General features: G+C 40.6%; 1 protein-coding gene across 1 annotated transcript; it reads right to left on the bottom strand.

Moving 5' to 3' along the window:
- Positions 1-830: 830 nt before the first annotated feature.
- On the bottom strand, positions 831-27,062 carry tmem131 (transmembrane protein 131). Its single transcript, XM_061078869.1, has 41 exons — positions 26,694-27,062; positions 24,104-24,165; positions 23,945-23,985; positions 21,464-21,532; positions 20,133-20,253; positions 17,220-17,336; positions 17,009-17,131; positions 16,807-16,887; positions 16,558-16,708; positions 16,061-16,117; positions 15,903-15,964; positions 15,707-15,815; positions 14,814-14,922; positions 14,569-14,722; positions 14,294-14,464; positions 13,632-13,742; positions 12,322-12,456; positions 11,925-12,029; positions 11,746-11,832; positions 11,462-11,614; positions 11,294-11,369; positions 10,240-10,354; positions 9,979-10,117; positions 9,772-9,881; positions 9,621-9,693; positions 9,357-9,505; positions 9,108-9,250; positions 7,997-8,183; positions 5,906-6,091; positions 5,635-5,790; positions 4,211-4,650; positions 3,923-4,107; positions 3,692-3,822; positions 3,492-3,610; positions 3,248-3,403; positions 3,012-3,153; positions 2,468-2,583; positions 2,286-2,367; positions 2,095-2,195; positions 1,833-1,984; positions 831-1,751 (listed from the first exon to the last, which is right to left on the bottom strand). Exons 1-41 carry the CDS (start codon positions 26,863-26,865, stop codon positions 1,485-1,487), a joined length of 5,415 nt encoding a protein of 1,804 aa, XP_060934852.1. The 5' UTR covers positions 26,866-27,062; the 3' UTR covers positions 831-1,484.
- Positions 27,063-27,666: the final 604 nt, after the last annotated feature.

The raw sequence follows: 27,666 nt of genomic DNA, 5'->3' as shown, positions 1-27,666 counted from the left end.
TTATTTAAGTCTATGTATGCTGATCTACAGTACGTCTATATATGCAAGTGAATGTATATATGCATACATATGTGCACATACATGCATACCTTCATGCAGTATGCTTTACATGTTTGTATATAAAAGGTATTGCACAGACCCTGAGCAGAAACCATTATGCAACGATGACATATACGACGTATATGACGTATTCGCTCCTCAGGTTCGGTGTTTTCATGTATGAACAGTGTTCTGGTGCAGGGGAGTGGCTCTTCTGTAAGTTTGACTGTGACAGACACATTTCTAGTCAGTATGAGACATTACTGTGCTTTTGATTCACTACATGTACACAAACCAGTGAATATTATAGATTCTGTGTCAATGGGCGATATGTATGGCAGGTAATGCTTTACTTCACTTCAGTAACATACCTTAAGTACAGACACTAACACAGTGAACCGTGACAAACATTCATGTTACCACTGCCTTCATATCCACGCCTCAATGAAGAACCACATAAGATCGGGGCTGAAAACTTGTGTTGATTCTGCCCTCTAGTGTTTGACTGCTGAGTTGCACTTTCCACACCAGCCTTAGTTTTTTATTATAAAACAAATAGGAAATATGAACATGAAGCAATGTTGATGTAAAATATCTATGACAAAATAAAACCAAACATGTCACCACACAAACACAGCTTCAAATGGATAAGGTGAATGGCTGTGTGATTCCTGAATGTGTAAAAAATGTCAGTTTTGCTCTAAAAGCTTGGTTCCACTGCCCCCCCCCCCCCCAGCCAAAGAAACCAGCTGTTGCACTTTTTAAAAGGAATAAGAAATATGAAAAACTGGTTATTTTGCTGAAATCCTTTATTTAAAGTGGTGTACCATACAAACCTCAGACTCAATGTATTCTTACAGGAGGTTTTGACAGTTTCAGGGCCGAGGCCACTTTAAAATGGGGAACATAAACTTTCATGAAGCTTTCTGGGCTGCTGCTGTTCTGAAGAATCACATGTCAGATTATGAAAGATCTCTGCTGCCAAATAAAAGCCCAGTGCAACGATTTAAATTCAGAAAAATCAGAATTTGACTTTTCAAACAGAGTTTTATAAGAAAACCAATAAGACGCAAAATGATTTTTGAAAAGAAGATGTGGTTTAAAACAAGATGTCGGCTCCAACATTAATACTGATCTTTAGAGATTCTGCAGCGTTACCAGCCTTACTATATCAACAAAATGTCTGCTCTGGCATTAGCATACCATGCCATTAACATTTTTAATTTCAGGGGCACCTGTTAAAACAAATCCAAATAAAACATAGCATTTCTGCCCCCTTGAATAAAAGAACTGCAGAAAACTAAATGGCAGGGTTGGTAAGCTACCAAGCATTTCAGGTAACGTTGCTTTCTGTTGGGATTCTCGGATTAAAAGAAGAATTTGATTCAGCGTACAGAGTACATGAAATCCACGACATGCTTCTGTTAAGTGCCTTCAAGTGCTGTTTAATTGCCGTTGTCAGAGGAGCTAGGCCAGGGTTCGGAGCTACGCCTGCTCAGGGTTGGGCGCCACATGCTCCACGGGTTGTAGGTGCGACTCATCTCAGTGGAGGCTGGTGGCGACGGGGCGGAGCTGTTGACCAGATCAGTCAGAGTTGTGGTGTTGGTAGTGGGAGGAAAAGGGTGTAAGGCTGAATCTGCGCTTGTTGACCAAATGGAGCTGCCGAAGGGCGTGGTCGTGGACCAGGGACTGCGGCTGTTTCCCAGGAGCGACTAAAAAACAAAACATCATTATAGTAGCATGAACAGGATGTGGATATGTGAGCTGCATTAACACTAAATAAGGGCTCTTACTGCAGTGGGGGCAGTGGGTGAGTTGGAGCTGCTGGGCCAGGAGTGCAGAGAGTCAGTGTTTGGTATGTCCCAGATGGACGAGTTTATAGGGGTCATCTCGGGCCAGGTTTGCTGAGGCTCAGATGATTTTTGGAGATTCATTCCACTGAAAACTAAAAACAAAACAACACAGTTAGAGCAGCCAGTCAAGCATACACTGCTTAAACAGTGACCCTGCATTCATCTTTGTGTTTGTTATTGGTCTGTGGGCCACACGGAATACCTCCTGACAGGTTGAAGGAGTTGTTGGGTCCAAAAGCAGAGAAAGAGTTGACCGAATAGTTTGGACTGCTCGCTGTGTCAATGGGACTCCATAATCCAGAGCTGTGGGAGTAAATACATATATTCAGCTGGGATTGGGTTCGGGTGTCATGTGTGGATGTATATCATACATATATACAAGTCTCACGTTACCTGTCAGAGCTGTCACTTTCCACTGATGTCATGTGTGGCAAACACTTTCCATGGCTGTCAGTTTTACCTGGGCCAGAACCGCCTGACGATACAATTTAATTATTACCTCTCTCGAATATAAGAAACAATAACAGTGTAAGAAGAAGGCGTACTCTCTCAAGTGTCAACTGTTGCATATTCACCTGGGCTTTTGTCATAACCAGCAGCTACAGCAGCGAAAGTGGGGTTCCCATTTTTGCCTGGCAGTGGAGTGGCCGGAGACAGTTTATTTCCTGGGGCCTTCTTCTGGTATATCTCGCTGCAAAAATGTCTGGATTAATTTTAGGTGTAGATAAAAACAACCCGGCTCTATACATGAATGTTAATAAATTTTTAAGCTCAGTCAAAGGAAATGTCCCTGTTGAAAACTGCATTCAGGTGTCTTGCTGCTCTGTAGGCTGGAGATGAAAACTTTATAACACAAACCTCCTAATTCCAAAAACATCTAACAAACTGTTCATCTCATCAGCTTTAAACTTAGCATGTATTAATGGCACGAGGAGGTGAAGGGTGTGTGTGTGTGTGTCTGGATGTCAGCGAGAGAGGGAGAGAGAGGGAGAAAGAGAGCGAGCGAGCAAGACAGAGAAAGTTCTGGGACTGACTTCCCTCTGAACCATAGATGTTTATAAAAAGCTCTGCATACAATTTATTGGTGATGTTAGGTTGTGTAAGTGACGCTGGGGATACCTGTTACTGTTGAGCACACTGCTGTAGCTGCCTCGGGGCAGTAAGCTGGGCGAGGTTGGTGGAGGGGAGCAGGGGGCGGATCTCTTCAGGAAAGGGTCAGCAATAATTGTCTGGAGGGAGATCTGCTGAAGACTATCTGCTTCTGTGGCACAGGACAAAGATCAATCAGTTTAATCAAAAGATCGGACAGGGTCAGACAGCTGAACACGACAGGATGGATTCAGGTCTCGACTTACGGACGCTGTTTTTCGAAACAGGCACATCCCACTCTGGGGAAGCAAAGTCCTTCTCGCCCTCAGAGCTGCTGCTGTGGCCCGGTTCAGGGGCAGAGCCGCCGCTGGACAAGAGTTTTGCCAGCAGAGAGGGGCGCCCGTCGTCCAGCTTCCCATCAACTGCCAAAACAAACGTCTTTGTGTCACAAACACAGCTCATAGTGTCGCGAAAGGCAAAGTGACGGCATTCAAACTGAAGAAAACTCACATCTCTGTTTCTGCAGGGGTTTGGTCTTTGGGATGTTGGTGAGAGGGTGAAGAGCTTTGGAAGTGAAGCTCTTACGCTGCTTGTTCTCCAGTGGTGTTATATATGGCAGCTCCAGAGAACTGAGGACAAAAGTTATTTGTCAAAACGAGGACCAAAAAACTAACAAAAATAATCGCTGTCACTTTTAATTTTACGCAAACCTGGATTTTTCTGCTTGGGTCTCTTTCTTGGTGGTTCCTTGTTTCTTGGTTTTGGGCTTGATGAGGAAATTTGAAGTTTCTTCTTTCACTTTCCCAGTGGTTACTGTCCTGCCTTTCTTTGTCACTGGTTCCTGAAGGAAATAATGGGAAAGAGATTTAATTACATTTCATATTTTTTGTGAATGCAGAGGAAAGAGTATATTTGATAAGAACTCGGACATTATAATTGACCTCTCTGATGTTTGTCTCCACATCTGGGTTAGAGGTCTCTGTGGTGGTGGAGGAGCTGTCGTCGTTGTCGGCGAGGTTATCTTTAAGCTCGTCTCCCTGAGTCTTTCCTGTGGATTTTTTCTCTTTCTCTTCCTTCTTCTTCTGGGCTTTTGTTTTACCCCGCAGCTTCCCTTTGGATTCCAAGACTGCAAACAACATAAGTTCACACACATTGAAAACCTGTAAATGATTACACAGACCTCCTGCCCCTTCTACTATCAACAGGTAGAAACAAGCGTGTGTGTGTACCTTTGCTTTGTATGGACTGAGAACTCTGCTCCTGCAGAGCCTCGACAATGAGTGGCTCTGGGCGGGCGAGATCGTTGTCCATGGCTCCTACCAGATTGGCATAGTCTGGATCGTCAGTGCTGAGGCCTCTGTGAGGCACCGACGACCCAGCTAAGTTTTGACTCTGGAGATCCAGCTGTTTGGTACTGCGAGCCTTGCGGTTGGTTAGCTGGCAGGCAGCTGGAGGACCTTCTTGGCCTGAGGTTGTACTTCCTTTGGTCAGCTGGGAGGAAGCAGCTTGCATAGGTGAGCGGCCGAAGCCCATCCTGGACCTCTTGTCTTGGCTGTCTGAGTCGGACAGGGTGCGAGTGGCGCTCTGTCGGCCTCCGACCCGCGCTGCTGCGTTGCTGGACGCATATAATCCTCTGGAGTTCTGGGTTGGGTCACTGTACTCGTTCGATCTAAATGTTGACAGAAAGGTCTGTTAAATTTCACTGAAAATGCTGCATCTGCCCTCTACAGTCACCTTTTCATAACAACTTTATTTAAACCCTTGAGATGATATTTACATCTCATTGATTCCCACTTAGATCCACAAGCAGAGGATCTCCTGGCAGTGACTCTAATATTTACCTTTCTTTACTTAAGTTTAACATGCTAAAATAGAGCACTTTTATAATCTTAAGGGCCCTTGACGCGCTGAGCTAACTCTACAGAGGTAGAACCAACAAAGGCTGATTTAACATCCTGCATTAATTACACAATACTAATTTCTATTTAAAGTTGAGTTTAAAAAGACCAAAAAGTAGGTTTGAACCTTCCATCTAGAGCCTCCATTCATTATCCAGAATACAAAGACAAGATCTGCATTGATAAATTGATGAGGTTGATTGATAGAAATGCAGCTATTTAGATAATTGAATAATCTTTGAACACATTTATTATGTGCAAATTCTCAACATTTTATGGTTAAAGATTCTAAAATGTGACAATCTTTGAAGTTCTGATGTTTTATAGACCAAACAATTTATTGAATATAATCAAAAATGAAAAAGATACCACTCTAGAAATTGTTTTTTAGGTTTCAACCAGCACAATAAAGTTTTGTTTGGTGCAGCTTTTATCAGTCTGTGGTTTGTCTCTGGAAAAAGGCAAAAGTAAGGAGATGCTGTGCTTAATGGGTGAATTCACTGCGACAACCTCAGATTAAACATGTAAAGTAGTCAGTGATAAGTACCAGACACTGGTGCTTACAGTACCAGACAAACCAAAAACTGTGAGCTGTGATTACAGCAGTGAGCCACAGATACTATTGACTTTTCTGTGTGTCAGAGCCCTTTCATCACAACGTCAGTTAGACTGATGGAGCATTAGTCCAAGTTTTTTCAGAACAAGTTTTTTCAGAGTTAATAACCGACACACTCCATTCTCCATGTTACACTTACTTTGGATCACTGTGATTTTGCACAATTTCCCTGAGATTAAATGGTCTCCCAGTCTCCATGGAGGAGTTGGATTCCACAGACACTCGTCTCTTAAAAGGCTCCCAGATGCTCTGAGCCTCCAAGTAGGCTGTGGCAATCACCAACAGAAACATGGAACTGCAGGGACACGAATACAAGCAACAACTGTAAGTCAGGTTATTTTCACTAAAGTAAAAACAGGTTAGCTTTTTTTTTGTCTTGATGTTACAGGTTTATGTAGAGGGACACTTGCCTCATTATTAGAGACACTATGATGTAGAGCTCCAGCTCCCAGCTCGGTCTGGGCAGGGTCCCTGCACACGCAGCTAACATGTGGTAGGGCAAGGAGGCATTCAGGACAAACACGAACTCAGAGCCTCCACATGTCACCAACTTGAGCTCCCTGATCACTCGGGACGAAGTGAAGTCGGGTGTAAACCTGTAAGGAAAGGAGTTAAATGTCTTAGTTTTAACTAATAAAAGCTACACAAGTGGTGGCTAATTGATCTGTGACCGTACTAAGTGTAAACAAGGAACATGAGCTGTGGCTTGTTAAACGACTACATAAGTGGGGGCTGGTTGGAGGGCCAGGCAGGTATCTGTAATTCATGAACGTGTGAGCAACAGGAGGCAGTCGTTTTCTAAAATGACAAAAAAGTACTAGTTCAACATGGTGTGTATGTGTAGTTTTTTAAATACCATTTGTCTAAATAAAAACAATAAATGTCCTTTATTGGCTGATAAACCACTGGTTATGAGGAGAGCTTTATTTATCTCATTATTTTCTAATGTTGTATTTTTCCAAACATGCAAAGTGTCACGCCTATGAGTTGGTGCAGTCACGAAATGAGTTCACCTGTTAGAAGTAGGATGTTCACTCTGATAAAGAAACATACTGTACTGTAAAGCTGCTTACAGACAAGCACCTAGCTCAGGATAATCTCCTGAGTTTATATCTGAAAATGGCTAGTCATTTTCTAAAATAACAATAAGTGATTCATCAGGGTGTGCAAAATGACAACTTTCCAGCACCATTTGTAACATCAAAAACATCTACTGGGTGACAAGACACCACTGTTCATGAGATGGGCTTTCAATTCTGTTTAATGCTGTCATTTTCAGAACATGCATAGTGACAGGCTCAAGAGCTTGTGCTTGTGCATTAACTGTAAACTTTTCTATTTTCCAACTGATCAAGTAGCTTATACTGATTTGATCAAGGCTTCTTGTGTTGTTTTTATTTGTTATAAGATGAAGGAAAAGTATTTATTAATAGACAGAAATACAGGCAGACATTTTGTGACAGTAACTACAGGCACAATGAATAACATTAGTAATGGCAACATTCCATTTTGATGTGTCAATATTGAGCCCTGCTCTTTCAATGTCTTGGAAACGTTCATAGACCTAAAGCAGTTGTTTTTGTAGGCTTCATTTGTTATTCCAACTATAATGGCTCAAAATGTCAGCTATGAGGAAAATGTTCGACACGTGGAAACCTAATGGATTGTGTGATGTAGATAAAAGTAGGTTGGAAGGGACAGGAGTGTGGCCGATGGTTGTACACTGTTAAAAACAAGAATGTAGACAAACAAGAAGTCCCACCCTGACTGAACAGCTCCACAAGTTTGCATGTAAAAGTTGAAAGTGACTGAACAACTCATGCCAACGGCAGTGAATGTGACTCGCCACGTACTACATGGAAATGAAGAGGAAGCAACAGATGGCGTGACAGCATTATTTCTCATAAGCCACACCTATAATCCGTTAGACATCGAATGGAATCAGCCGTCATCTCCCAAACTGGATCTCCGTTAATGTACAGGATCACTAATGATGTTTCCAAAAATGTATGGCAGAATATTTGGTGGGGGGTAATCAGGTTATATGCATCTACAGCAATCAACATGTATTTAATGTGGGAAATAAATGTTATTATGTCAGAAGTTGGAAATAAACAGACCGACTAATACATCAAAATATATATATGCTCTGTGTTGGTTCACTGAGTAAAATCTGATTTAAAAAACATCCCGATAAATATTTTGTATGAATATTTCTTATTAATTCAATGTGTTTTTTAACTTTTGGGGGATTTCCTTATACTTTGTAAAGGGATGAAAAATGTACAGCAAGTGCAAGTGTGTCCTTCCACGATATAGGTGGACTTGATGGTGAAAAAGGAGAACTGCGGGGAGCAGCAGAGAGACACAGAGTCAAGTCATCCTCTTACTGAAGGCTTTCTCACCAGAGGCTGAGGACGAAGTATTAATAGAGCTTGTGGGTGGATGGGCAGAGGCACAAACACGCACATGCGCACACATACGGCAGTGTGTTCACTTACAGTATGATGAGGTCTTTTGAAGCATTTGGCTTAAGTGCAAACTCTTGACAGTTGAGAACTTTGAATCCATATCCTTCACAAGCTTGGCCATTGATTTCTGCTGGTCTGATGGTGATCGGGAGCAGACCTGTGTTCTCCACCCTGAAGGTTCTTTTGAGAGTGAAGTTCGGCTCTCTGACTTTTGTCTCTGCAATAAACAAAGGGCAATGATTAATGGAGTAATAGCTGGAAACAAGAACAATTTGTTGATTTAAAAGGTCATAAATTAATTTAGATTTAGTGTACTTTTATTTTAGATAATGCATGTGGAAATGTATTTCCTACTTTTTTTTCTGATTAAATATTTTTATGGGGGTAAATATGATTAACTGGAGAACTTATGCACTTTCTACCGTAGGGACCTTTCTGCGTTTTAACAGGAAATAGAGCATTTCCTTTATTTTTCTCAACGTAAGTCAAACTGTGAACAAGCGGCTTTTACTTCCTGTTTTTCATACAGCCTGTTTACTTAGAATTTCATTCTTTTCTTTATCTGTACATCAGTGATCTATCATGTTTAGACGTGCCCTTGCTCACCCACTATCACTTTATGTATTGCATAAACACAGGAATTAGATTTTATTCCTTTCTAGTTTGGTTACAGTCACTATTCATGCTTGAATTTATTATTTTAGAAAGAGCAGAGGATATTAATGGACAGCAATCCAAGAAATATTTTAGATTATAGATACATCACAAGAAAACGGTGTTTGCCTAATAATGAGTTGTAGGTTAGTCCTGAAAAAGGGTCTCATTTTCCTCTAATATGCCAGATTGTTACAGAATAATGCAGAATAAAAAAATAAAAGAAATGCAGGCGTTCATGGGTTCTGTGTGTACAAATTAAACTTTAGATTATATAGACTGATGTTAATACCTGATACAAATACAGAAAACCTGTATCTAGCGGCAAGAAGTAAAATTTAAAAAAGTAACTGTTGTCTTTTGAAAATGTACTGATTACTTATGATCATGTTGTGAATGCTTAGACTTTCTGGTGCTGACAGATTCTGCCTGAGGTAAAACAGACTATATGTTCACACTGATCTGAGCCTCAGCAACACAAACTCACTCTCTGTGCAGTCTTTGAGAAAGGCCTCAGTCATCTTAAACCTCAGTGAGCTGCCTTGTCCCGGAGGCTTCCCTGCAACTTTTAGGCTCTCCGTCGTACCTCGTCCATGAAGTATGATTGTGTCAATAACGGTCAGATTGTTTCTTTATAGAGTCACAGAAAAGCAAACAATGTTAAAAGAGAATCACAAATTTACTTAAGGGACTGTTTGGTTAGTTCCTAAAAAAAAGAAAAGAAAAAGGCCATTACCTGACTATGAGGAGAGAGGAGACACTGTGGTTGTTGATTGGAGTGAATCTTATACTGAATGACTTAACTTCCCCAGGCAGCAGGAGGAGGTTGTACACAAAGGGTCTGGTTGAGCCCTCTACGAACCCAGAACTGGTCTTCAATAGGGTCTGCCAAACAAACAGAGGTTTTGTTAGAGCCAATCACTTTCCACGTGCTGCCTCGGCTACAACAGGACTGTGGTTATTCCAGCCAGCTGATTCTCTAAATCCTTGTCGCACTCACTTGATTTCTGTGCACCTGGAACTCAAGCGTGTTTGTGTTGATGTTGATGTTGGACAAATTGCCTAATGGAAACCTGGAAAATAAAGTTTGTCAGGGTAAGATGAGTGGATAAAGAACAAAAAATGTGCAGTTATTTGTAGAGATTTCTCACCTATCAGCCAGTTTTCCAGAGAACACTGAGGGGTTGGGTAACAGGGCCAAGGGGAGAACCTGGACATAGACTGGGACGTCGGAAGGATTTTGCAGAATCACCTCCTCGTTCTGCAGAGAAAAAACAGACAGATTTCCAAACTCAGTTTAAAAAACAGAACTTTAACAACACTTTTAAGAATTCCAGAGGTGGATTGATTCTACTCACAGAGGAGCTGTTTGTGTTGGTCAGAGGGAAAGTAATTCGTTGTGAGGAGTTGATCAGTGAGGGCCAGGTCAGGTGAGCGGTTATTTTAGCTTGCACATTTTTTTGAAGGTCTGTGTTGACTTCAAAGATGGCTTCGATCCTTCGGTGAGAAAAGAAACATCTTGTGACATCCTTTTAATGGTTAACCAATGCTGAACATGTAATTTAACAGTAAAATCTGATAACCATAGCCCAACATCACTGAATCCTTACTGTACTTACTTGTGTCCTGTATGTTCTTTCAGCTCTTTCCATCGTCTGAGTAGTTTCTGATGAAAATCTACATCAGCATCCCATATATCCTCCTGTAACGCCATCCCGTGAGGCTTGGACTCAGCTGTGGGAGAAAAAAAACATTAGCATTTAATTTGGACACTTTAGGCCAATTTAGATGTGATTGCATTAGAGAAGGAGGTGGGGGGAGCGGCCACCCGACCTTCTAGGCCACTGCTCCACCCCTAAGCCACAGCAGTCCATTTTAAAGTCAAAAAGTGAAGTTATGTTTTAAGAGGCACTTTAAGTGCTAAGAAAAATCTGATGAAGTTAAATCGTGCTAATACACAATACATTTTGTTGTAATTTAAACATCCGGTATATGGTCAGCTCATTACTGTCATTACAACACAACCACAACAAAACAAGTAAACAAGGAACTTCCTCTTACAGTAGGCCTCTCCTTCCACTCCTAAGGACCACTAGGGCCTGGCACCTCTGAAGGGCAACCCTTGTATTTGGGCCTTCTAGCTCTTTTGATTCAATATTGATTCAGTTAGGGATATTTCAGTGTACAATACCAAATTTGGTTGGACATGAAAGAAATTCTCAGAGAGCTTAAGATGTAAACTGAACAAAGAAACCTCTAACTTGGTGCACTATTAAAAATATAAAGGTAGGCCTGTCATGGCAAGTTTTAATGGATTATAAATTGCTCCAGAAATTATTGTGATAATGATATTATTGTTGAGATTATGTCATACCACTGAATTAATAATATTAGAGCATAATCCTGCAAACACACCCTTAAGAATACTCAGTCTGACATTTGAATTGGAATAAAAAATATTATATAAAAACATCGACATCTGCAATAATAACAGGTGTGGAGTGAACAATGATCCACAAACATGCTTAGGGTGAGATAAAAAAATAGGAAACTAGTACCAACCAGGAAATGTGATGTTAAAAATCACCCCACTTTTTTTGAGAGCAATAAATCCAGTCTGAATATGACATTTGAATGTAACAAACAGTCAAAAGGAAAAAAAAAAACACTTACATTTAAACACAAATGGCAGCCCCACATAACAGTGATCACCACACTGCAAGCTGGCATCAAAATAAATATTTGCCACCTGGAAAAAAAAAATATGAAGAAATTAAATAAGATCATGTCTATTGGTACAAATATGGCTAATTCACTGATTTGGATCCTTGAAGTTATTACCTTAGATTTACGCCTGGGCTCCAGCTCGTCTTTGTTGTTGCGGAGCCGTTTGTAATAAAAACGTATATCCTCTGTCAGGGAGCGGATCTGCTGCAGCCTCACTTTCTGTGTAAAAGAGCTCTGTATGCTGAAGCTCTGATGAACAACTTTACCCTAAAGAGAAAAAAGAACATGTCAAAAGATTGTGTCAAAAACACTTCGTGCATTTAACAGGAAGATACTTTCACACGTGAATTCATTTTCTGTCTGTTGCCAGGGTGGAATTACATCTTAATGGTACTCACTGGAAATGAAGCTGGTAAAATGATGTGGTTGGGAGAGCTGTTTAATGTGCCCACTGCAATGAGAGCTTTCACCGGGATGGTTAATATCTGAGGAAAAAGGACAGTTCACGTCAGCATTAGGCTGAGAGCTGGTTGTGTACAACTTTAAAAGAATGTCATCAAAACCACTGATAACCTACCTCATAATCTGTGGTTATATGTATGGCTCCATCATATGTGCCCTCCAGTGCCTTGGCCACTAGTGTCACTCTGAATGCTGCATAGTATCCAGATGCTAGTATCACCTTTTCAGAGAGAAAATGTTGAACATAAGGTTATTTTTTATTATTAAGTACCTCATGGTGCTCTGGGTGAGATTCTCAGCATCAGGGAGCTGTTGGCTCTTAGCTGTAAAGAAGCTTGTTGTCTTTCTCCTAACTTGACAAAGAATATTGACATGTCATTTGTATACGATTGGTTGACAATTCTGCCTGACTCACCTGCCTTCCCCATTGATCATTTTTGGATGTCTACCAAATTCAGCGTCATTGTACCTAAGCCAATAGCAGCTTTGGAGTGACACTGTAAAGGTCTTACCGTTTTGTGATGGGAGGCTGAATTGTTCTGTAGCTCTCTCAGGCGATTCAGGGCAGCAGTTGCGTTTCCCTTCTCTGTCTTCAGCAGCTCCATGGAAAGGCTGTCTCCTGTGACCAGCCAGGACTTAATCTCAAGCTGGAGAAGGGTCAGAAGAAAAATGTTCCAGTATTTTTTGGGACTTTGATTTGTCCTTTTGCAGGTACACAGACTAAAAAAGGAAAGACAAATTCTTCCATTAGCGAAAAAACCTGCTTTGCCTGCCACAGTTGTGCTAAAACTCTAAGGCCTGACTGTCTGCATAGAGAGTAAAAACTATTTGTGGTATTACATTACATAAAATTTATTTTAGCTGACACTTTTATCCAAAGCGACTTACGTTAAGTGCGTTCAACCATGAGGGTACAACCCCAGAACAACAAGAATCAAGAAAGTACAATTTTCATCTAAGTGCTACTAAAGTGCTACTTTATAAAAGTTTATTTTATTCAAGGTATAGTTGGACGAGATGTGTTTTTAATTTGCGGCGGAATATATGTAGACTTTTTCTGCTGTTCAGGAGCCAGGACAGCTAACAGTCTTGATTTTGCTGAGTGGTTAACTCGTAGTGAGGGAGCAACAAGCCGATTGGCAGATGCAGAGCGGGCATGCGGGGGGGTAAGGTTTGACCATATCCTGGATGTAGACTGGACCTGATCCGGTCACAGCATGGTACGCAAGTACTAATGTTTTGAAACGGATACAGGGAGCCACCGGTAACCTGTTAAGTAAGCGGAGTAGTGTGTCAATTTAGGTTAAAGACCAGTCGAGCTGCTGCATTCTGGATGAGCTGCAGAGGTCGGATGGCACTAGCATGTAGACCTAACAGGAGGGAGTTGCAATAGTCTAGGCATGAGATGACCAGGACCTGGACCAGAACCTGCAACGACTTCTAAGTGAGTGTATTCTCCTGATGTTGTGCAGCATATATCTACAGGAACGGGTTGTTGCAGTAATGTTGGCATTAAGGAAGAGGTGACTGTCGGGCGTCACACCCAGGTTCCTAGCAGTCTGGGTGGGGCCTAACACTTGTGGTAGCACCAGTAGCTCGCGAAAGCAAGAAAGCATGAGGCAAAAGGCGCTGTTAGAGATGTCTTATGTTATAATAAGAAGTGTTCAAATGTTTTGGTTCATAATGAAACTGTGCCTGGACAGTGAATTAACTGTGGCTCATGCCAAGGGAGTTTCCCCTTTTATAATTGACTTTTCTTACAGTAGAAAATATCTAGAAATCCTGAGAATCATTTCGTTATCAGCTGCACCATCTTTTTTACCTCTATTGGATTACTGTTGACAACCACAAATGTGATGCTGCTGGTGTCTGTTGCACTGCGTACACCAAAGTCCAGGAGGTTCTCCTTCAGACTGGGAGGCAGGACCAGGGGCTGTTCATGCCAGGCCACAAAGAACAAACACCACGTTACACAGACATATCTTGACCAAAGCATATAATATTTACTCTGTCCTACGTACAAAACACAGGTACTACATAATGGGTCAAAGCTGAGTTGAAACCTGAATTTGACCTCTTGGTATGTGTCATACTTTAGTATATTAGGACATAAAATGTATAAATTCTGTGAATATATATCAGAAACAATAAAACCACAAATTGCTGCCTAGGCTGTACTTATAATAGTCTGGCTAAACTGTAACTTTTAGAACAGCCAGCTACACTGCTGGAGCGCTTTATCAGGTAAAAGCTTCTGAGATATCCACAGCCAGTCAATAAATTGAGAAGGAAATTCAGTTTATTCCACAAATCCTACATGAGGCAGAAGTTAAACCCAGTAGATCTCGGTGGCTGCCATGTTAGCAGTGGCATTTAATGTGGTTTGGTAAAATAATCAGCCTGAAAAAAAACCTTTCTAACTACTATGGACTTTGTCAGCTAGTCTGAAAACAGAACTTCACTGCATCAGCGGTTAGTATGTACCTCCAGGAAGCCTGTGTAAGCCCGGACAGGCAGGTGAAACTTTGATGCGTTTGTGATGAGCAGGATGTTGCTGTCTATGTGGATGGATGGTCGGACCGGCCGGAAGAGGAGGGAGAAGATGTACCGTGACTCATGTTGGGGGATAAGGATCGGTGCACTGAAGTTCTGCACCTAAAATAGAAAGAGGAGGTGGTGTCATTTCCTTTCTACACATACATGCATATTTATCTATACAATCAGAATGACTTCCGTTAAACCATTCTACTGGCACTCACATTAAACATGGTTTTGGCCTCTTCGGGCAGGGACACGTTGTGTATCCGAATTGCAAAGTTAAAGGCATTTGTGAGGAAAATGGGTCGGTCCACCGGGTCTACAGGACTGTCCCTGATATGGAACAATGTCGCTGTGTGGTCAAAGCCCAGGTAGCTGCAAGAAGAGATGACATACCATGTTTTCTTCTATGCTTCATAATACATAAAGGCACCCAGTCTCCATCTACAGCCACGATATCACTCACCCTTCTAAAACTTCGACCTGGTATGGGATTTCAAGCTTGGAGTAGCTCTTCTCTTTTGCTTTAACGGTTATTTTACCAGAGAACTGATATGGTCTTCTCGCTTTTGAGGCTGCAATGGAAACACATGATGAATAGAGTAGATAAGTGAGCTGCAAAAGATACCAGGCCCTGCAAGAGGAAGTTGCACAACACTATGCCAACAGTGAAAGAAACTGCTAGCGTAAGGACAATGTAAAGCTTCTATAGCTGAAAAAGTCAAGAAAAGACAGTGACTCTAGATGTTTCTGATTGTATATGAATAAACCAGAATAGTTTTAAAGGATTTTGATACAAAACATTGTTTACACACAAAACTCCCTCTTGAGTTCTTAGAGAGGATTTTTCTGTTTCTGATAAACAGTGAAAAGGAAACTAACATGATCAAAGGATCACTGTTCAGAGGCTGTGTTCAGTGGAAATGTGCATGTCATTGCACTTCCTTAAGACACGTCTCTCATGTTGTAAAGTTAGTAGAGGGTGGCAATGGAGGAAGTGTATGGTAGGTGCAACTTTGTCAAAATTCCATACAGAAAAAGAAAAGCTTAGTAAAACCTCTTGAATTACTTCCTTGAGTTTGTATGCCTCCACCAACAAGTCACATTTACATTTGTGTAAGTTGAAACATATGTGGAGGGAACTTAATCAGTGTTGAGCACATTTTTACCATTATTACTATATTCATTCAGGAGTTATGGACAATAAATATATCTGAGAGAGATACTGAATTCACCAGAAGGTGAGGGAAAAATTACCACACATGATTTACAATATGTATGATTCAAGATACTTAACCACACATATATTTTAGAAGAGCAAATGTAAATTATTAGTACATAAACAAACACAAAACTTACCATCAAAACTAATACTTGCTACTTTGGTATATCTGCTCTCTCCTGCTTTTAGCGTGACTGCTTTGAAATCCACTGTGACTGCTTCATTTGATGGTGTTGTACGTACACTCTGAAATAAAAATGAAAGGTGTTGTCCGCATGAGGTAAGATAACAATTTAAGCAAATCGATTTTTAAAGTCTTCCAATTAAACCTACTGTAATTGGAACATCTTTTGTTCCTGAATTTAATAGGTGTAGATTCAGCAGTTTTGGACGATCTGTAAAAAAAAAGCAGATGGGAAATGATAATGAGCAAAGGAGGTCCAGAAAAACACTATGTTATTGAAAACTGCAAAATGTAGCTTTGTCCGTACCTTGTGAACGCAGCGTACCAAAGTCAAGCATCTCTGTGGAGGAGTATATGCCAGGGGCTGCAGGGAGTGAGCAAAAATAAAATATCAAAGCTGAAATACAGATAAAACTTCATTGAGAGTTTAAGACAATAAGCCTCATTCACCAATATTGTCTTAAGAATTGTCTTAAATTTGTTCTCAAGTAGTTTTCTAAGAAAACTCTACATCAGATTAATGACACGTTTTTAAACTGCAGAATTGTTTGTATCTGTCTTCTTATATTGATGGAGAACATGTCTTTGTAATTTGAAAGTGTGGGACAGTTTTTACCAATTAGCATAGGTAAATGTTGTTTTTCTATGTTTGAACAAAAGTGTTTTGTGGACTCAAACACCTCACCCACTCCATTGGCATAGTGTTGAGTAGACAATTAGTATACTCAATATTCAATGTGGGGTGAACTATCCCTTTAGGAACAGTTGGTGAATGAGGCCCAATGTCCTGTTAGTAAAACACACCTGACGTGACCTCCACCTCTACAGGCAGGATGATGAACTGGTCCTCGTTGGGGGCGTTGGTTTTAATTCTGATGAAAGCCGTGTGGTTGTCTGCATCTCTCGATGAGAAGCTGGCTCTCATCACCCCCTTTGTCTCAAAAGGAGGAATCTCCTGAAGGCAGAAGGTCAGCATGGGTAACCTGGTCTCAACTGTCAGTAATCTGTAACCCAGGAACGACAACCAACAGGAAGCGGTGACATGAAACTCACCCACAATTTTCCAGTGCCTCCTTGTTGACCTGTGGGCAGCTCCAGATGTAGATCCCCACCACTGGAGTACATCTCAACAACCTGGAGCAGGGCAGAAGAAAGCAACACACACAGAAATGACAAGTCAATCTAACTGTTTATAAAAAAATAACTCGAACACATGCAAATATAACCATCAGAGAGTCTCATTTCCCAAGGTTACCTGCAGTGGTTCACTGTATGGGTTGTGGATGTGTATTAGAGGTGAAAAGCTGCTGTTTACTGGGACTCGAGCCCCAATGAAGGGCCGAAGTCTGTAGGGGTTTGGGATGCCGACCCCAAAAACCTTCCAGACAGAGAAGGAAAGAAAAGGTTAGTAGCACTTGTGATAATAAAAAAAATACTTTAAAAAACTGCTTGATTCAAGTCTGTACCTGGTATGTAAACACTCCATGATGTGATGTGTTAATAAATAAAGTGTTCTCAACATTCCCAACCACTCGAGCGAGAAACACCACATCAAATGATGTGTTCCCTCCTGGTGGAATTATCTGTTGAGAGAACAAATGACACACACAGACCCAAACAAAATATGGTTAAACACTTTTTAACAAAGAACAGATTATGGCCTCTTAGAGTTACTCACACATGTACTGACCCCAAAACAGATGGCTAATAACCACAAAGATCTTAGCGCTTGTCCACAACACCTGACCTTAAAGGTCCCTGCTAGGAAAACATAACAGCTACACTCTAACTTTAGCATTACGGTGGTGACTGTAGTAGCAAGTGGTGTCTGTTCTAGAGTTTTTGCTGCAGATACCTCTGAATTCTTTCCTGCCAATTCCTACCAACATGAACAAGCTCCAGAAAAAAGGGAGAAGCTTATTCAATCTTGTTATAAATACTACAACAACATAAGGCCTCTTGTCCTCACGTCTACATGTTGTCCACTGATGTAACAGAACAGAACATGTCGTGTTGTGTCATCGTTGCTGCTGCAAAATATTCAGTCTCAAACATGCAGATAGTGAAGGGGCGAGAGGCCGGTGGAATTTAGAAAACCTTGCAAACACCCTTGAGAAACTCACTGCTCAGTAGATTAAAACTTGGAAGTGCTGATGTAAAAAAGTATTACACTGTTAGTTTGTAACGGCAAGTTCATCATTCCGGAATCTTAATTTACGTCACAGCAGCACGACTAGGCTGTCCCATTTCAAAGGCTCCCTCTAATGGGGCAGACAAACACTTTCCTTTACCCCCCCACAAAGGCTCCAAAAGGTGGCTCCTTCCCGGCCAAACCTATCCCAGGGTTCAATGCAATAATTTTTTGGCCAATGCTTTAGTTTTACGTATCAACTCAACCAAACACCTGACATTACATGTGTTAAAAACTCAAAGAGACATTAAAACTTTCTCATTATGTCCAACGAGAAGGATGCATGTTTCAGGAATCTTCTGAAGCCAAGACCAAATTTGAGACATATTTATATAAATATACATTCTACTTCCTTCTTATGTATTGTCAACACACTAACATCATGTTTATCTTCCTTAATCGAGATGATAGATAATCCCGAACTTGCAGCTTAAGTACAAATATTAATTCCTTTAGTTTACATTTGATTAAAGCTCTAGTGTTTGTTTAAGACAAAGGTAATTATAGAAAAACACTTTCTTTATCTTTTTTAAAAATGCCTCTATTATTCCCTCTAGGCTCCATCCGGCACAAACAACCTGGATCAACCAGTGAGAGAAGACTGCATGTAGACTGAAAGGTGAAACTAAGGGGAAAAGTGAAAAGCTCACTGCACCTCTTCCCTCTGCTCCTTAAAACGGATTTCTCTGGTTATGGCATAATAACTGAAGGCCAATCAGATAAGCAGCATTTTATCTTCTATAACAAATCTCTACCAAAGGGTTTTGCTGGAAATGTGAAGTTGTTCACACTAATATACAAAGCTTCTGTACAAACACATCCCATGACAGAGGACAAGAGACCTTTGGTTGTAATCCTCCCAACCGCACTGACTTATTTTCCACTGGTGGTCTTTGTGAACTAGACTCGTGTGTCCTGCAGTTTAATTTATTTTTACATTCCACACATGTCTGTTGTAAGAAAGAATGAACACATTTATTCATAGTGCCATATCTGATTTAAGGTTTTCTTCTCAGTATGCTTTTTCCATTCTTGGTGTACAGTCAGCCTACAATGTTAGAGAAAAAGTGCTGTTCATAGTTGCAATGTGTCTGTTAATGGGTGAATGGCAGTAAACTGTACTATAAAGTGCTTTGTGTGGTCATCAAGACTAAAAAAGGGCTATATAATAACACACCATTTACCATTTATCTTACTGTGAGGTTTGCTAAGAAGTGTTTTCTATCAAATGAAGTTGCTTCTCTCATTGTGCAGAAGATTTTAATATAATGTAAAAATATGTGGAAAAACAAGAAAACACTAATGTCCCATATTACAACTCCTTGGGGAATTTATTGGCCAAAACGACAAAATGTCATTGCCTCACTGAAACACGTGTGCTATGTTTGCGGCTAAAGTGACAGAACAGGCCTTTCCTGTTAAGGGAGTCTTCACATGCAGCACATAAAACATGATATATTTGCTAAAACAAGAAATTATATTTTGGAAAAGTATCAGATTACTGCAAACAACAAAATCTGTAAAAAGCCAAAATCTATGTACTGGGGCCTTCACCTCAATGAATGCTAAAATAGGTTGAAAGACAGTTTACGTAGATTTACTTTCCTAGTGGAGTTATGTTGTGTATTTAAAAAGGTCAATTTAAGCAATCTTTACTTTAATACAACTTACATTGTGCTATGCCAGATGCTTGACATCCTTTAATATTATTGCCGTTTACTTTTTCTAGTTTTACTCCCTGTTTTAACACTGTAACTCATCTTGAGTTCATTGGTGTGGTCACATGTTTAAGAGGCTCATGTGAGTTGCATCAGAACTCCCCACAATATTGTAAGTGTTTAAATGTGGCTGATTACTTGTTTGTTGTTCATACATGAAGGAGATCCCAGACTACATGAGGTTACTCTAGTTTAAAGCAAAAAAAGAAGAAGGAAACAGCTTCTCTCGCCGCTGTGTCCTCACCTGTAGCTGTTTACAATGAATATACCATTCATTAGTATTTAAAATGTCTTATGAAGCATGATGATTAAATAACATGGTGCGATTAACACGCAGCCATGTGACTAAAGATCAACGGAACTGTTTTTCTTTCTTGGATAAAAAGACCTCTTATGAGATAAAGATTTGACAATTTAGCTGGTGATAAAAGTCTTTTTAAAAAGCAAGTATGAAAAAAGAATGTACTTACCCTATTCTGGAAAAAGGATGCGTGAAAATGTGCTGTCGTCGCTGATATTGATATCAAACTAATTTCTTCTGGGCTAGGATTATGTAAATAAACTTTCTCCATTTTTGGCATTCCAACAGGCCTATAAATGAGGATAAAAAACATTTGTAAGAGCAAATAAACAACAATACATTTAAAGAAATTAGAAATGAATCGAAGTGGAACCATGCTGGATATCAGATATTAACAGACACTGATAACGTTTCCATGCATGAAATTTGAGAGTTTACATCAAGATAAAATCTGAAAAGAATTAAATTATTTCTATCACAGCAGACGAGAAAAAGAAAGGAAGGAAATGTCAAGAGGGCTCAGTAGGTGTATGTGCGTCTCAAATGTTCCTATACAGAGTTTTCTAAATTAAATTACCTTTGTGATTCATGACAAACTTGATGTTGCTATCTATCTTTATATTCTGCACTTGATTTGAAAAAGGACAATAGCGGTGGTTTTGCATGTTATAACCCATCAGCTGCGGATACTGTACTTTGGTTTCGTTCATTTCAATGTGGTATAAAAATGTGCAGGGACTTGAAACATGGGGAGTCTCCCTACTACAAATAGATAAGCTTGATGAAATAGCTATGGCTGTAAAATAAAAGCCAATTAAACTAAATGCAACTGAATGATTTTCCCTCTGCACCCTGCCAATGTACTGAAGGCTGCACTTGGAACAGGGACATACTACCTGGGTGTGCACCTACTGTCAAGAGTGGAATGTGCACTAATAAGTAGGACCTATATGAAGCAAGGTGAAGCAAGGTGCTGAAGTAAAAAAAAAAACGTGTTGAAGTGCATTCCATAGAAGGCTAAAATACTTCCTGACATCTGTTTATTATGGACTAGTTCAAATCTGTCGCTCCAGAGTAACTCTAAAGTTTTACTAATATGCATCGTATCCAGCTGCCCTGAAAGACATGGCAGCAGTCTGTTAACTGTCCAACTGGAAAATGTTGTTTAGTAATAATAAAATTAGGTTTTTAATTATGTTTGAGAAAAATATTCCCTGCGTATAAACCTTAAGAATAACCTCTTTAACCTTCTGTAAAAAACAAAGGAAACATAACTGTCGACTGTTAATTTCTCTGTTATGTGATTGGTTTCCCAATAAACATATTTGAAACAGAAAAAAATTAAAAAAAAATAAAAAAAATGAATAACCTCTTTATCTCAATAAAAACAACTTGAAAATTATTAAAAGCAGCAGAGTTTGTCACACAATGATAAATGTTATCAAAGCACAGATGACGCAGACGAAAAATAGTCAAATCAAGTAGGAAACTATGACTCACTGTTCGTGAAAATCCAACATTGGAGGTTCAAATCGTATAGGTCGACAGTTCCCACGGTGCGGGGACGTGCTGTAAAAGACAGGAACACATGACAGCAACAGCAGCAAGCTAGGAAAAACACTATCCATGGTTCTGTGCGTTTTAAACAAATGAGAAGCTAAACGCACAGACACCACAGTCTGCGTCCTGGCCTTTTCTTTCACAATGCATTATGCGGAGCATGGGACCACTCCCAACTGCGGGGCTCTATTTCCATATGTAAAACCTCTGTGAAAATCCATAAATAGAAATAAGAAAACCAAAAAAAAATTAAACTGCATCTCTTTTGGTCACCTTCGGAGAGCTGCCTCCCTCAAACAAAGGCAACAAGTTTTGAGCATCGGTTGCACCCGCCTAGTTGTAGAACATAACTGACCAAACCTGTTCAACAACAGGTGTATCTTAACAATAAACAAGGCCGTCCCTAAAGAGAGCCAACCTCTCTCTTTGATGGAGCACAACTGTGTAATAAGAGCCTCTATAAAAATCAACTGAAAAAAAGGCATTCATTGGCGATGCAGGTGTGGTGCATAACTGGGCTTTGACTCATTTAATGGTCAAAAAGGAAACACCTTTATTTCATGTGTATTCTTTTACCCAGAATATAGCAAACTATTTATGAATATTACAAGAGATATGAAATGCGAGACAGAAATGTTGAATTATGCCATTTTTGGCACAATAATTAATGCAGATCCTATTGTACTTCACTCAGATGTATTTACTTTAACATCACCCCAGTGTCAATTTAGCAGGGATCCATTTCACCTATTTACTACCAAGGCAAACATGTACAGGGGCAGACAATGGTTGAGTTCGCAATAGATGGGGTGGATTTCCATCCCCTGAGGCGCTCAGCAATCCACACCGAATCCCAAACCGTGCAGAGTTCATCCGGGATAATCTGTTATCTACAGCCTGCTGTCCCATCTCTCATTAATATAACAACTACTGACAAAATTCTTGCGGGATTAAGAATTTAGATGGATCCTGGCTGTGAATTCTATGAGGCCATTTGCTTGCTGCTTCAGAGCTAATGTGTTGAATGTCAGCGTGTAATTGGAGTAGCCAAGGAGATCATGGGGAGGGCAGTGCCTCTTGGCCTGAGGATCTGCATATGTCCAGTGTCAGGGTAACATTAAGACAACTAGTACATGAAAAAAAGTATTGTGAAAAGCATCTTAGTTCCTGTGGAAGTAACAAGCGTGTTGAAAATTTCCTTTATAAAAGAGGAGCATACTGAGTAATACAGATGAGATAATTAACAAAAAAAGAAATCCCCAACATGACACACGTAATGGGGAAATTGAACAGTTAAAATGTCTCACACAACATAGTCAAACTGAACCTAATTTGAGGGAGTGGTCATGCAATGCCCTAGCAAGATAAACCTTTCGTGGTTTAGAACTATGTACTGTATAAATAGTAAAGGCTCACTGTATGTTGCACCCAGACAACACATATGTGAAAAATTAAAGACATTAGAGGAGGGCTTAGGACATGTGGAGGCTATAAAATATGATGAGAAAGGTTTACTTATAAAGTCATGTCATATTGGATGTTTGTCTAAAACTGACATTGTCAGAGCAAACTATAACTTCCCTGAAGAACTATTCGGTCCGAGTGTTAGTGTCTGCTTTAGAGGCACTTAAGCAATCCTGACTGTGAGGCAATGTGACCTGACCATGAACACTTGTCAGTACAAGAGGTGAGGCAGTACTCTCAAAAACTAAAAAACAACCATCTGCCTTTCTGCTCCACTCTCAGCCTTGTCCTGTTAGCCTGCGTTAGCTCGCCCTGCTCCACTTAGCTCAAGGTAGCTGTAGAAGGACAAGGGCTGGTCCGACTGGACCACAGGTGAAACAAACTGAACAGTTTCGCTGATGTCAGCCATATCTAACAGCCCATGAGTTGATGCCTTGTTATTTAATTTGGCTTCTAGATGCAGTCTTTTCCTGTACTGTGCTCCTTTCTTGATTATGATGCTCAAGCTTTTAGTTTTGGGTGTTAACTGATACTTTTCTGCAAACCAGACTTTCTGAAATTTCTGCTCTCGTTCATTAGGCTCGACAAAATAACTTTTTAGGTGTTTGTTCATATGATCATGATGACTGATAATGAATATACCAATTTGTTATAGTACAATGTCTGCTACTTTTCTTTGTGTTTGAGTCGGGAGAATAATGAAGTGTGCTGCTATTGTTTTTCTATGTCAGCCTAGGTCAACAACTCCTCAGGCTGTACTTAAAGTTTCAACAGTATATATGCGTTACAGCAAAATTGTCCTGTTGAATTCTATTCAGCTATAGCGCACAGAAGATGACTAACCACGGCACCTGCCTACCTGACTACACCCTAACTAATACGTGAGGAATTTAAACACAAACATCTGAACTGGCTGCAAGAGTGGAAGATGTTTCTAAAAGAAAAATGAAAACATACCTTTGTTGGTGATATAAACTAAAATCAATGTCAGATTCTGCCTGTAAAAACAGAGGAATACGGAAAGTCATGTTTAAACGTGACAGAGGGCTGGCATATTTCATATTTTGTTCTGTAATATTTGATATCAAGGTGACAATAGTAAGTTAGTGGACTTACCTGTAAAAGGCTCCCTTCGCCAAAATGCAGAACTTCTAGAATTGTGTCTGACTGAATGAATGCTGTAAAAAAAACATAAGGGGAAAATCTTTTCAGTACCTCAACCTTCATCATCATTGAAAAATGACAATCTGTTGATAATTTGAGTGTGGAGCATTTTACAGAGCATGAAGCCCCACAGGTTAATTAAATAAAATGATGCCGTTAATTTATTTAAAGCGTTTTGAGTGGCATAGAAAGAAACCTATTTTAGATTGTACAATGCAGGCAATAGTTCAAATAGTACAGAAAAAGTGCGCAGCGATTTGAATATATTTCAATGTCAGATATAATAATTAATTTTTAAAAAAGCTCTCTTCTGGCAACACCTTCCAAATCTCAAAAGGGAAGGTCCGATGTTCGCAGTCATCATATCTTCCTGAACCACAGAGTAATATACTGGTTGAGATAACTCACTGCTTGAACTTTAATCTCTGGTACTTTCAGTGCAGACAAGAGTCAAGAGAAAGCGGCTCCACATGGTGTAGAATTGTGTCTGTTCCACAACTTCCACAATGAACACGTCTATTTCCGGACTTCACACGGTGTCAGTCGATCAAGTTTTTTGTAGTAAACCCAACTTTTCTTAAGCTGTATTAAAAAGGCAGTGACTACATTATCATCACCAGGGTTACAGGACCGGATGTATCTTTGATCGATTCTGTCAAAGTATGAATCTTTCAGAGTTCAGAGTCTAAAACTAAACCTACTTGTCAGCATTTATTATGCTTTCTCTTTATTGAGAAGCTTTTCACCCGACACCATTTATGTGCCCACGCTTGTTTGTCAGGAGTGCATCTCACAAAGAAATGTTAGACCTCTTCTGCCATGAATTAGCATTTACTATTTCTTTTCAATAAATTTCCACTTGCAATTTTGTAAATTTCTCTCATTTAGGGTAATCTCTTTTGTGTACGTATGCAGCGGTTAAACAAATACTTTTCCTGCTTTACTGCCACTGTGAAACATACGAGACAAAAAGGAAAAAAATGTGGTGGAACTTCAACTACCAGAGCACTTGATGCAAGTCCACAAAAAGAAAAACTTAACTTTCCCATCACTTTAAATGAATACTTCCCTTTTTGCACAGCATTTGCATCGAGGCAGACACAACACAATTGTTAGAGTGGCTTCGTCTCAAAATAAACAGCAAACCCAAAACACAACCAATATTCATAACAAAAATAACTTATGTCAGAGCATCTTTAACAAATGTTTTTAACGGTCACATTATTTAACCAAGTGCAGGGACACTACAATTGAATTAACTGAAAGGCAATCTTGAGATTTTATCATTTCTTCCGTGTGTCACTTCTCTTGGCAAGGACCTGAGTAAATGTACACATATTTGAAATAGTGAAGCCTGACTATGAGTGATCTAGTTAACCCTGACTCCATTTTCTAGGCTTGGTAGTATTGTTAGCGTTGATGTTGGCAAAAAAAATGACAAAGTAGTGGACTGTGGTGCAAGTTACAGGAAACCAGGGTAAACGATTTAAAGGTTCAGTGTGCAGAACTTAGTGAAATCCAGTCGTAAAGTTTCATGTTGCAGCACATGAAAGAGAACCTGTGGCAGCCTTCAGTTGTCATAAAAACTCAAAGGTGCTTAGTTTGTCCTTTTTAGACTACTGTCAAAACATGGCGACCTCCGCAGAGAGGACCCGATCCTGATGCAAATATTAAGTATTTAAATATAAAAGGGCCCATTCCCGGGTAAAGAAAACAACAATAACTACAATATAAATAATGACACACTAGTGAAAACAATACTTGGATCATTTTATATTCATTTTCTCCCAACAGATCCCTCTCACTGGACCTTTAAAGACACCGGGCACCTTTGAGAAGTTGCCACAGCTACTAACCCGCTGGCCACTGGCACACTGGATGTGACAGCTGAACACCTAGGTCACACTGGATCAATAACACGCGGCTGGTCCGTGCCAAGCCGGAGCAAAGCCAGGGTCAAATCAAAACGCTCAGCCACGTTTACAAGTAACTGTCAACTGACGGTTTGAAACGTTTCCTCCACCGAAGCCAGCATGAGGAAGTAACGCTAGGTGGGCTGTCTGCCACAGTGTTAACTCAACAAGGTTCCCGATTGCCACATATCCTCATTTGCGAGCATTAACCTCACACAGAAGCGAGCTAACACTCATACTAGCCCTTATACTAAAGCTGCTCTTCCCCCGTCTCTGCCCTGTGCTGTTTTGTTTGCTAGGCAGTGTTAGCCCAACTTAGCCATATATGGACGGGATAAAATGACATGACAACAAGCTACACACGAAGCTAGCGTTCAGTGCAACGTTAAAGGCCACACAGAGCTAACTAACGGCAGCACTTTCAGTACGAACTAAGACGTCAGCCCACCTCAGCCTTTAAATGAAATGTGGCTCGTAGTAAAATACATTTAACAAGGCTGGAGTGAATGTTAGCGGGCTAGCGGTGGTAAAGTTGGCCCGCTGAGGGAACCTCAACCGACACTGGGTCGAACAAATGCCTGCGGAAGTTAGCGCGAGCTAATGCGGACGTTGGCAGCTAAGTTACAAACCTTGTTTATTCGCCCGCGTCGCGTGGATAAAAGCAATAAATATAATCCTGAATAATCCGACACACTGGGCTCTTCTTCCTGTGTGGGACTGGCGACAGCTCGGGACTCTCTCTTCACTCGCCATGTTGCAAACCTGTCTGTTACGATAACAACCGAGCGAGTGTGCGGACATGCCCGTGTAAACCTCCGCTGACTCTGTCAATCATCGCCGCTCAGAAACCCTGGAGCTCCGCGGCAGCAGAGACACAGTCCTGAGAGGAGGAGGAGGAGGAGGCTGCGGCCTGCGTCTTCTTCTCTTCCTCTTCCTCTTCCTGCGTGACGCGGCACCGCGCGGTGGGCTGCCGCTGCTGCTGCTGCCTGCTGCAGCGGAGGCAGGAGACCCAGCGACCACCAGCACCAGCTGCTCCAGACCACTGGTCCCCTGGTCCACTGGTTCTACTGGTCCACACCGGGTCTGCTGCGTGCTGGAGCTGGTGGGTGTATTACCAAAAGCAGCAAAAGTCCTTGAAAATCAACACATTAACTCAGCTTTATCCAACTCGGAGGGTTTGGCTGATTCATCCAACTTGCGAAATGCCAAGTGTCTGTTAGCTGAGATAGATAGATAGACAGACAGACAGACAGACAGACAGACAGACAGACAGACAGACAGACAGACAGACAGACAGACAGACAGACAGACAGACAGGCAGACAAACAGGCAGACAGAAAGACAAAGAGACAGACAGACAATCTGGCAGTCAGACAGACAGGCAAGCAGACAGACAGACAGACGGACGTATACATGTAGATAATTTAAGTTTTGAGGTTATAGAAGTAGAACAAGGCAACACAAGTAACTGAGCCTGACTACTGATACCAAATATAACCACAGATTTAAAGATAAATAACTGAAGCTGTACAAAATAGTGCATTAGACTAACATATCCTGTAAAGCAGGCTGAGTCTAATGCTGCTGCCGCTGCAGAGCGCT

Source organism: Limanda limanda, chromosome 9, assembly GCF_963576545.1.
Source record: "Limanda limanda chromosome 9, fLimLim1.1, whole genome shotgun sequence".
NCBI lineage: Eukaryota > Metazoa > Chordata > Actinopteri > Pleuronectiformes > Pleuronectidae > Limanda > Limanda limanda.
Note: the sequence above shows the minus strand (reverse complement) of the source record. Positions and strands in the feature narration are given on the sequence as shown.

Excerpts from the sequence above, each read along its gene's own strand:
- tmem131 (XM_061078869.1), bottom strand. The coding sequence starts at position 26,865 with ATGTCCGCACACTCGCTCGGTTGTTATCGTAACAGACAGGTTTGCAAC. Across the intron at positions 15,965-16,060 it reads TGGTACGCTGCGTTCACAAG|ATCGTCCAAAACTGCTGAAT; the intron begins GTACGGACAAAG and ends TTTTTTTTACAG. Across the intron at positions 14,723-14,813 it reads CAGGTCGAAGTTTTAGAAGG|CTACCTGGGCTTTGACCACA; the intron begins GTGAGTGATATC and ends CTCTTCTTGCAG.